Consider the following 11,510-nt stretch of genomic DNA (forward strand, 5'->3'; position numbering starts at 1 on the left):
CAACTGTTTTCTTCCTTGCCAAGTAAGAGAGTTGTTGTGAACTCTTCAGTAATGCCTTCCCCAGGATATTTGCAGATGTGGTTGGGAAAAGTCATTTCATTCCCGACCTTTGCATGTCAGATGCTGGGGTGCCCGAGTGCCACCTTGCCTGCAGCCGGGCTCTCCAATCACGATCCCGATCCCAATTGCAGATCACGGGGCCGCAGGCACAGTGGCACCCGGTGCCAGGGGTGCCGCCGTGCCTTTGGCCCCTTGCCTGCCGCCTGGTTTTCTGATCACCATTCTTCCCTCCTTCCCCTTTCGCCTCCCATCATTGCACCTATGTATGCAAATTAACTGCCATCTTTCTTGGCGGTTAACCGCCATCTTTCTTGACAGTTAATTTGCATATCCCCCTGATTAGCCAATGCGAAGTATAGCGAAGGTACGGTCAATTACCCTTTTTGTCTTTTATTAGATAGGATAGTACTGGGAGTCCTAGCCACAGCAAACAGACAAGAAGAGATAAAAGGCATCCAAAATGGAAAGGAGGAAATAAAACCGTCATTATTCACAGATGACATGATATTGCACATAAAGACTCCACTAAGAAATGATGAGATTTAATAAATGAATTTGGCAATGTAGCAGGATACAAAATTAACACCCAGAAATCAATGGCATTTTTATATACCAATAATGAACTCTCAGAAAGAGAAACTAGAAAAACAATCCCATTTACCATTGCAACATGAACATTAAGATACTCAGGAATAAACTTAACCAAGGAGGTAAAATATCTGTACTCGAGCCCAGCCGTCATGGCTCAGTGATTGAGTGTTGACCTATGAACCAGGAGGTCATGGGTCAATTCCCAGTGAGGGCACATACCCGGGTTGTGGGCTTGATCCCCAGTGTGAGGCATGCAGGAGGCAGCCAATCAATGATTCTCTCTTATCATTTATGTTTCTATCTCTCTCTCTCTCCCTTTTCCTTCCTCTCTGAAAACAATAAAAACATATTTTTTTAAAAAAAGAAGCTGTCTTAATTCAGGTTCTCCCAAAAGCAGCCCCTAAGATGGGGACTTAGGAACAGGTATTTTATTTGGGTGTGGGGAAAGTGACACAGGGCAGGAGGGAAGAAAGTCAAGAAAAGGTGTGTTATTAATGGAGTACTACAGCATGCAATTGGGGGGCAAATCACAGAACTGTCACGCTGGGGAGGTGGTCAGGGAAGTCAGAGGGCTTTATCCTTCTCAGACTCCCTTCCCTCATCAGTGTGCTCCAGGAATGAGTGCCTATGGGCCAAACATGTTGCTATTTGGATTATATATTTACTAGAGGCCCGGTGCACGAATTTGTGCATGGGTGGGGTCCCTAGGCCTGGCTGGCGATCGGGCCAGCTCGGGGGGAGAAACTGCAGCTGGCAGGGGGAAGGGACCAAGGGAGGTTGGCTGTGGTAGCACCCTGACCTCCAGGGGCCAGCTCCTGCATTGAGTGTCTGCCTCCTGGTGGTCAGTGTGTGTCATAGTGACTGGTTGACCTGTCATTCTGGTTGTAACGGTCGCTTAGGCATATATATATATTCATTCTCACCCAAACCCTCCAATTCTCTGGATATTGGCCCTATTTTACAGATTAGGAAATCGAGATGCAGAAAGATTAAACCAGTTGATGAAAATCATATAGTTAATAAGCAGCAGAGCAAGACTCTGAGTCCAGTCTTGTCTCTTCTTCTCTAGGATGCAATGTCATAAAAGCCACAGCACATCCATTCTCCAAACAGCTGGCACTCCTTGTGGAGTTACACAGCCTGTGAGATGCTTGTGTTTCTAGCCTCTCTCCTTGCAAAGAAAACATATTGAGACAGCTGCCCAGATTGTTTTAATCTTCTTGCATCCACAGAAAAAATCTTCTAGGTCATAATCCACCAGTCATGTAAAATTTTTATAGCATCACCATCCATGGCTACTCCCACCCCAGATACTAGTTACTATGAAATTATGCCAGAATTTGGATCAAAGTATGGGGGGAAATTCAAGGCAAATTTTTATCTGATGAACTCATGGCAGAGAATCAAATTTCAGAGAGAGCTCCAGATTCTAGTATATTAAAAAACATTCTATAACTTTACTGTGAAGAGAGTACTTTATTAGAACAAATAAAGCATGCTGAGCTCTGCCGGGACACAGAGGTCATGCTAATGTGTGAGCCAAGGAGTCTTTTCTTGCTTTAGTAGAAAAGATAATAATCTGAAAATCATTAGCATATGAGGTTGGCTTGATTTAAAATGCACATAGGTATAAAAAGGTCCAGGAAATCAGTGTATTTATAGCTTGCCTACATTAGTCAGTGGAAAGGCCCTTGCTGCTCCGAAAGTAACACTTGAGATGGCGCTGTATCCTAGTACCTTCAGCAAAGCAAAGGCATGATTCTCATCTTCTGTTCCATAGGTTCCCTAATCTTCCACTTCACAGGGAGCCAGGGGAACAGTCAGGCCCCTCTGACACCACCCATACTCCAGCCCAGCTCTACAGCAGCTAGATCAAGAAAGTCACAGCCCCAGAAGTCCAAGAGCATCCCACCTGAAGGAGCCCTTACCCTAGACCCCACCACCTACCACCTAACCATCAGTCAGACTTAGAAAGCAGAGTCCCCTTAGCATTAAACCCAACAGGACACAGGATCTTCGCCACAGGGATAAAATGCAAAGCATTCTGGCTAGGCACTGCTCACCCAGATCTTTCACAGAAGAACTGAGGAAATGACAGATAACAATCTTGTATACAAATGACCAGGATGCAGATTACAAGACCCCAGCCACACACTCAGTGGGCTGTCTGAGAGAAGCATTTTTATCCTCTTGGTACAGAACTTCATAATTCTTGGTCCAGAGCAAGTGTGGGCAAGGCTCCAGACACATGTGATATCTATCTGCCTAGAACTGCTTTCCCTCCCAAGAATCTCATAGTAAGTGTAGACTTTCCTGGGATGGGAAACAGCCAGGTCTGCTCATTTTCTGGGCTCACAAAGGCCTCTGTGGCAGACACCCATCCACTGACTCTAACAGGAAAGGGAAGGGCTGGGGTGCAGAGGGGAACTTCACCTGGCACACTGGGCTGGAAGACTTTATTCAGATCCAAGGAGGAGGCTCTGGAATGGGTTTTCTGTGGCCGCGGTGGCGGGGTGGGAGGGTCCTCGCCCCTTTTCATGGCCTCTTCTATGGAGGTGCTAGAGTAAGATCTGCAGCAAAATAAGGGAAAGTCAGAAAGGAGGCAGCAAAGCTTTACTCTCTGAAGTTGGGTTGAAATGGAAAATACCCACAAAAGTCAAAGTGACTACAAAGGACTAAAAAGCTCCCAAAGCAAACATGAATTCTACTGTCCCCTGGATGCCCTATCTGCCACAATGCCCAAACCCCAATCGTGAATCAAAATCTTTTTAAATCTTTGCTCCTATTATATCTTAAACCTAAATTTACTGAAAAGAAAAACTTTCTATAAATTAAAGTCTGTTTCTACTGGAATTATTAATAAGAATAGCATGAAAACCCTTCTGCTTAGGTACTTCCCTATTTTAGAAGAAGGGCTTCATGCTATTAACTGAGTGCAGAACTTTTCTTCTGTTTACATGCAAAGGTGATGACAGGCACATACTGAATTGGTACAGACAAGCTGAGAGTAAGACTCAAATGTTCAAGGGAAAATGCCACAAATGAAATTCAGGAAAGGAAAACACACACCAATCAGGTCGAGGGGTCTAGTTTGTCTTACCATGAGAAATACAGGTTTGGGGAAACTTTCAAAGCAAAAGCCTCCTCTTCACTTCCTCCCTCAATTTGTGACAAGGCAGTAGCTACCTAGACAACTTCTGAGATCATAATGTCAATAATGACATTTAAAGAAAAATGAGCTAAATAATTTGCCAAAGGTCACACAGCTAGAAAGTTGCATAGGTTCAATTTAAACTCTAGTCCCTATCTGTTTCCAAATTCCATTTCAAAAATGTTTTGATACTGCCTATGAGCCAGGGAAGAAATCTTTTGGTGATAGCAGCTAGACTATTAGAGACTACTTACTTTCTAAATTAATTCCACTCAATACATTATTCTATTGCTTAGGAATAGGCTTGTGGATGAGTTCCCAATATGATTTTCTAAGAAGTGAATGGGTATGTACGTCTGTTCTATTCAGCTTCTCAGCTGACGTTGTGTCAAAAAAAGAAAATGACCTTTGAGTCAAAGATATGTCCTAGGGACAAATTAGCCTCAGAAAACTGTTCTTGCTATTTAGCTATTAGAGTGGCACTTATGAAATTAGAATCTATCCATTTTTATTAGGTAACTTCAGTTCTTGGTAAAGTTGGTTTTCACATAGCAAGTTTTTGTTTTCCTGAATGAGTTCCTCAAGGTTTCTGTTTTGTTTGCCATACAAAGTTTTGATCTTTAATAAAGCCACCATAATGGCATGTGATGTGCTCTGGGGTGGTCCCTATCACACAACTGGCAAGACAGGCAAGTCAAAGGCATGCAGAAAGCATCAGGAAGAATGCTCTAATACTTTCAACCAGAATAAAATGGAATTTATCTGAAAGAACGACAAAGTTTTCAAATGGGAACTCTTGATTTAAAAAGGAAATTAGAGCCCTGGCTGGTTTGGCTCAGTGGATAGAGTGTCAGCCTGTTGATTAAAGGGTCCTGGGTTTGATTCTGGTCAAGGGCACGTTCCCAGGTTGTGGGCTCGATCCCCGGTAGGAGGCATGCAGGAGGCAGCCGATCAATGATTCTCTCTCATCATTGATGTTTCTATCTCTCCCTCTCCCTTCCTCTCTGAAATCAATAAAAATATTTTTAAAAATGAAAAAGAAATGAGAGACCCTAGCTGGAAATTAAAAGAACTTCTAATGCCAAATATAGCGTTAGTGACATTATTCACTAAATAAAGAAAAATGTGGGGGGGGGGGATTAAAGGGTCCTGGGTTTGATTCTGGTCAAGGGCACGTTCCCAGGTTGTGGGCTCGATCCCCGGTAGGAGGCATGCAGGAGGCAGCCGATCAATGATTCTCTCTCATCATTGATGTTTCTATCTCTCCCTCTCCCTTCCTCTCTGAAATCAATAAAAATATTTTTAAAAATGAAAAAGAAATGAGAGACCCTAGCTGGAAATTAAAAGAACTTCTAATGCCAAATATAGCGTTAGTGACATTATTCACTAAATAAAGAAAAATGTGGGGGGGGGGGGGGGAGCACAACAAACCGAAGGACTTATATGCATGCATATGAGAATAACTAATGGACACAAGACACTGGGGGGTAGGGGAAGCCGGGGGAATGTCAAGGGGGGAAAAAAAGGAGACATATGTAATACTCTTTGTAATACTTTAAGAAATAAACACACACACACAGTTAAACATACTACTCTTTACCACATATCTCATGCCACTTTATTTCCATATATAACCTGTATATTTATATTTTGTTATTGAAAGTTAACTGAATATCAAATAAGTGATATTGAAAAACTGTGATTGCAACCAATTAAAATATAAATGTGCAGGGAATCAAAAATGATTAATACAGTAGTATTCGAGTGGTGATTTTTCCCTCTTTCCCTTATATTTCTACAAAGCTTTATTATTCTAAAAAGGAGGATAAAAATGATTTTATTCTCTTGGTCTCAGTAAAGACCCAAATAGGAGTAGTGAAATAAAAACATCCAAATTCGACCAGCAGACTAATCCCCAAAAGAATAATATATTAAAATTTAGCCAGTGAGATTAATAATCAAATACGTAACTATGAGATTTTGTAATTTCACTCACTTTAGGAGAGAGAGGAAGTCAGAAGTGAAAACTTTGAGGTTCAATTTACAGTTAACATAGAACACATAAGCAGATTTCTGCAGTTGAAAGGTTTTTCCAACTACAAAGGCAGATAAATGTTACTAGTCCTACATCCTAAAGCCTACAGACTAATATGCAAAAGATCCATTCATCTCGTCCACCAGTGTGGCTCAGAGATTGAGCATTGACCTATGAACCAGGTCACGGCTCAATTCCTGGTCAGGGCACACACTCGGGTTGCAGACTCCATCTCCAATAAGGGTCTGCAGGGGCAGCCAATCAATGAGTCTCTCTCATCATTGATGTTTCTATCTCTCTCTCCCTCTCCCTTCTCCTCGGAAATCAATAAAAATATTTTTTTCAAAGGGATGATATATATATTTGCTCCTTCTATAAAAGGAAACAAAACTCCAATTTGGAAAATCCAGACATAAAAGATACACTAAGGGATACGGTAAATACGAAAACAAGATTTCCTTAAACATCAATATTTCAAAATATGATCAGATTTAAATTCACTTTTTTAGGAATGTGTCTAGTATCCAAATGAGAAAAAAATTCACTAAGAGCCAAAGGAAAACTTGGAAAAGACACATGTAGTATCCTATCTCACACTGCAATCTACTGGTGAAGAGGGCTCCCAATACCATCTTCTCTCTTTGATGTCCTATTGGTTCTTTTAGTCTTTCTGTTTTGTCCTTGCTCCTCCTTTCTGATGCCTCATGTCAGCCACAGCTCTGCCTCCCTGGCTCTCCCTCCCTCTTTTGCTAGCCTCTAGTGATTGAAAAACAGTGAAGCTGAGAAGAGGCTCTAATACACGATGAAACAGACCATAAGTACTGCTTACCTGAAGGTTTAGACCTCATTGGAGTCACCATAAGCATTTCATTTCCCTATTCTAGATTAGACCCCAGACTTCTTACTTTTTGGTGTTCACCTTATCATGACAGTAAATTTCAGTGTTAGTTACCTTTAAATTTTACTTCCTTCTTTACTTCCCCCTACTCGTTATCATCCTGCAACAACTGGGGCATATCACACAGGCCACTTCATATCAAGTGACCAGAGCATAGCAGCTACTGTCTTCCAGCACCAACAAACACAGAAACTAAGAGTCTCCCAGTAGCACTGCATGCTCCAGTCAGGCCCCTCATGACAGTGAACTCACCCATAGTCTAACTTTCAAATTAAAAGGAAAAGGAGATTGTGGGTTGGGCTTTGGGTTGGGGGTTTGTATTTCTAATTTGAAACAGGCACAAAGGGCATTAAAGTAGAAATTAAACAAACACTACCTGGATCTTGGTCTTGCTTTGAGACTGTTGGAATCCTTAGGAGTTGCTGAAACAAAGATTGATTATTGTTTGCTTGGGTTTCATTTCTGCAGTTAACAGGTTTATATACAACACCTGGGCTAGTACAGAGCACATCAACAGGTTAATGTGAACTACAGGTGTCCACGTGGAGAACTTGACGTCTTCCACAGTTCCATGATTTCAGAAATTTATTTCTAAAGTTAAAGGCACAATTGAAAGGAAAGAAAAAACAACATATTTTCCTTTCCTCAGAACACTAAGAAGCCATTCTCAAATCAAAGTTGATTAACAAAGAAATTCCAGTCTAAAAAGACAACCTTCTCAAGGGGTTATCTATGTACATAATGAAGGGTTCAGACTTAAGGATTTCTTGGTCTATCATGACAGCCTAGTAATACATTTTGAATCAGTCTCCCCTGCAGGCTAGGAAGAAATCTATTGGGCTATATATGTTAAGGTTTTCTTAAAATACACTACCAGAGCAGCATGACCAGAAGAAATCAAAGTTCCAACAAGTAAGTTGCACTGCGCCAAGCAGCTTTTCCTGAAAGAAAATATTCTTGTGTCCTATGTCTCTATGACCAAATTATACAGAGAATATTATGGCATGAAATCATTAAAATATTTTGTCTACCATACAACCCTTCCTTATCAAATTTCAATCATAAACTAACTTGCTCACTACTGACACCCATAAAGCCTACTTCCCCATCCCAACTTGTTGAGAGTAATTAGAAACATTTACAAAAACATTAATATCCTTTTGATGTTTTCAATCCTCTATGAATGTCAACTTTAGAAACCACTAAAGTTGACATTTTGCCAGCACTGCAAATTTTTCATCATAAAATGGCATAAAAATTCACAGGAAAAGCGCTGCTAACTAGGAACAAGGAAATATAGTTTATCTATTGTTTGCACAAATCCTTCCAGAAAGAAAATGTCTCACTGCATCATCTCCTCCTCTTTCACATCGCTCAAAGATAAAACCCTCCTTGTGTATGAAGCAGCCTGAATTTACAAGGACCATTAAAATCCTTGGGTTAGATAAGAAGGGGAGCTACAGTGCTAACAAGACACAAAGCAAACTGGCATTACGCATCCCCATTCCATGGGGTCAGCTGCAGAAGAGGTACATTTCTCCCAACCTACATATTTTGGCTTGTTGTAGTGAGAATACAGCATCTTTCAACTCAAACCACTGAAACACTGCCAGAGCTCCGGAAAGCCTGGGCAGCCGAAGAGTCTGAGCCCTGTCTTACCCATTATCAACAAAAACTAATTCCCCCCAGGCATCAAAGGAAAACAGCCTAAGGAGAGCCTCTGAGACCTCCAGCCAAGCTGGCTGTCTTGGGGTGGGTGGAAAGTGTGAGCAGACTCACCACAGAGCTGGGGGCCACCCTCTAGCAGGCTGCCCACAGCAGGCTCCGGCTCTGTGGCCCTCCTCTCCCTCAGGCCCCACTGCTTTCCACAAATATGTAGGTAGAAGTCTCAGCCATGTGAAAATACTGTTCACCAAACCAGACGATGGTGACCGTTAATTCTTTTGTCAATTGACACTATCTTTGTCTTTTTGCTGGGGTAGGAATGGGTGTGGAAACGGGGTAAACCCTGCTGGTGAGAGATAGACAGATGGGGTGAGGGGCGCAAATGAGCACTAGAGACCAGTTCGGATGTCGTGAGGCCTGGGTGCTCCTCCTGGCCATGGCACTCACTAGTTGTTAGCTCTCTGAGCCTCAGTTCCCTCGCCTACAGGATGAGGAAAATAAAAATGCAGCCATTCCTCACGGGAAGAGACAAGGCATCAAAGGTACTTTAACAACTATATGTATTTTAGAATTGCAAAATATTACTGTTGTACAGTTTTCCAAATTTTTTAAGTTTAGAAATCTCATTTTTAAATATAGTTCCTTCTAGGACAGTAAAGGAAAGGCAGGTGGGAGTAGGTAATGGAAACAGAGAACTGATCTATCCCATAGGACCATGGGGTGATAGCTGGCCATCGGGGAAGCTGCTAGAATCACTAACGGCATTCAGAAGACTACACCAGTTTGAGGATGAACAGGCTTAATCCACTCAGCATTACCTAGAGACATCAAGAAAAAGATCACCATTGTACAGTGTGCTCTGTTGAATTAGCTGAAATATAATGTTAGCTAAGAAATCTATTAGACTCCACTGATATATAGGCTTTCCGAAATTAAAAGGGTCAGGTTATATGAAAAAAATATGTACAAGGGATACTCCCATTCCCTGATAATAAAGTCGCACCCCATCTGTAACCCAGCACATCGTCATCTTCATCACCATTACTATTACTAGTGTCCTGGTGCACAGATTCATGCACATTGAAAGGAAATTAATTAGAAGAGATATTTTAATATCACTATTCGCCCTTTCTCTATAATAGAAGTGTCAACCAAATTCACAATCGACAGTGACAGATAAAAACATAAGCATGCAATTGGCGCCAGCAAGAGCTTTATATGTATTGCACATGTGCGAGCCAACTTAGCCTTTCATATATATAGAATAAACTTGCTTAATTAGACCTGCTTTCTGATTTAGCTAAACTTTTTCCAGCCCAGTGAAGCACCCCAACTTCTCTTTCAGGTAATTGTCAGCAACACAGCAGTAAATATCAACATGAAGCAGGTTATTATTATAGATCACCCAGGGAGAACAAAGGGTAAAATATTTAACTACAGCAGTGTTTGACTATATGCTGCGCAGTGAGAAAACTTGAAGTCATTTTCAAGGCCCACCATTTCTTACTTCATTTCAGTCGGGTCAAGTTTCTAAACTTTCTAAATCTCCATTTTCCAGCTAATGAAAAGAAAATAGGATTCCATCGAGTCTCCTATCTACCTACTCCAGGACTTTTGTGAGGATCAAATGAGATGAGGCACATGAAAACGCTTCACAAACATTTGGTTAAAGTGTAAAATGCACCTGGCTATAAAGCAAGTCGTGTTTCTGGGCTAAAGAAACTCCAAGGAGAAGTTGCTAAGGAGAGGAAGCTGGGCGTTGCTATGTGACGTCATTATCCGGTGCCCACAGCCACCATTTCCGGGCTGGGCTGGGCTGTGGGCAGCATTTTGCACCATGGGGTCTTGGCAGCATTGGCTGTGATTTGGTGGGGTGTCGCTCTGGGGTGGTGGCGGGGCCTGTGTCTCACTTGGGGAAGCCAAGTGTTGGTTTGTCAGTGCCAGGTCCGTGGTGCCGTTTATTTTTAAATGGCCAGTGCATGTCATGGCAGCTCCTGCATTGAGCTTCTGCCCCCTGGTAGTCAGTGCACATCATAGCTACCGGTCAGACAGACACTTAGCCTTTTATACATATAGATTATTATTACCACCCACTGTGGAAGAGCAGGGCATAAAGATGCTTTTCCTCCCACCTGCAAAAACATATCCCAGGCATGTCTTGGTAAGTCTCCACAGGTTTCTCCACAGGAGTTCACTATTCCATAAGTCTTTCATCAGTCCCTGAGCCCCTGAAAGTCAAGCTCAGCATTTAGAGCATGTGAATATCTGCAAAAATGGTGAGGGCATGTTGTGTTGAAACCCAGGCAGACACCAACGGGTGGGTCATTGCTTCTCATTTAGTTAGGAAAGGGAAGAAGAATGACAACTTCCTAGAATACTCCAGGCATGTCATATTTCCAGGAAAGAGTTATGGGATAAGAATGCAAGCCTGAACTTTAATTCTCAAAAAAAAAGGCAACAACTCGACTGAGGTGAACTGTCCACGTGGCACAGACAGCTAGAATTAGAAACCATCACCTTGAAACTCCAATGTCTCCTGCTGGGAATCCAATTCCCTCATATAGATTCCAGAAGGGGGCAGCAGTGGGAAAACTAATCAGGAATCACATGGCATGCTCCCAGGCAGAATGTGAAACAAATTTGGATGTACTTCACACAATGTGGCACTCCCTGAGAGGTTTTATCTAGTGACACCACATCCTATTCAATGAAGGAATGTTAACAATGATATCTAAAGCTCACCCCAGAGAACACGTGATGCTCATGGAGAAAAAAAAACAGGAAGAGTTATTAGCCTCAAAGGCTGTTGGAGAAGCAGCAATTTAACTCGCTACATTAAATAGTTTTTACTAATTTCATAATATGAAGTTTACAAAAATTGGGATGTATCCACTTTAGCTCCACAAATTAGGGTTACAAAGAACCTGCCTCAGACATTTCTCCTACACAAATAGAGCATTTTCCTCATGATAAAGGAATCCAAATCAATTTCAAAAGCCAAAACTAGGCTTGAGAATTCCTACCATTTTTGGAATCACGGCTCATCTTCATTTTCTATTACTTAACACTAGTTGCCCAGTGCACAAAATTCATGCGGCGGGGGGGGGGGG

General features: G+C 41.9%; 1 protein-coding gene across 2 annotated transcripts in view; it reads right to left on the reverse strand.

The window, feature by feature from the left end:
- REPS2 (RALBP1 associated Eps domain containing 2) overlaps positions 1–11,510 on the reverse strand; it is a 181,865-nt gene that overhangs the window by 63,089 nt on the left and 107,266 nt on the right. For both annotated transcript variants that reach the window (XM_014548040.1, XM_014548039.1), the window contains 2 exons: positions 7,112–7,157; positions 3,085–3,221 (listed from right to left, as the gene is read on the reverse strand). In XM_014548040.1, the coding sequence (XP_014403526.1) occupies positions 3,085–3,221; positions 7,112–7,157 (183 nt within the window). The remainder of the gene's footprint in view (positions 1–3,084; positions 3,222–7,111; positions 7,158–11,510) is intronic.

The sequence above is a fragment of the Myotis brandtii genome, unplaced genomic scaffold (assembly GCF_000412655.1).
Source record: "Myotis brandtii unplaced genomic scaffold, ASM41265v1 scaffold490, whole genome shotgun sequence".
NCBI lineage: Eukaryota > Metazoa > Chordata > Mammalia > Chiroptera > Vespertilionidae > Myotis > Myotis brandtii.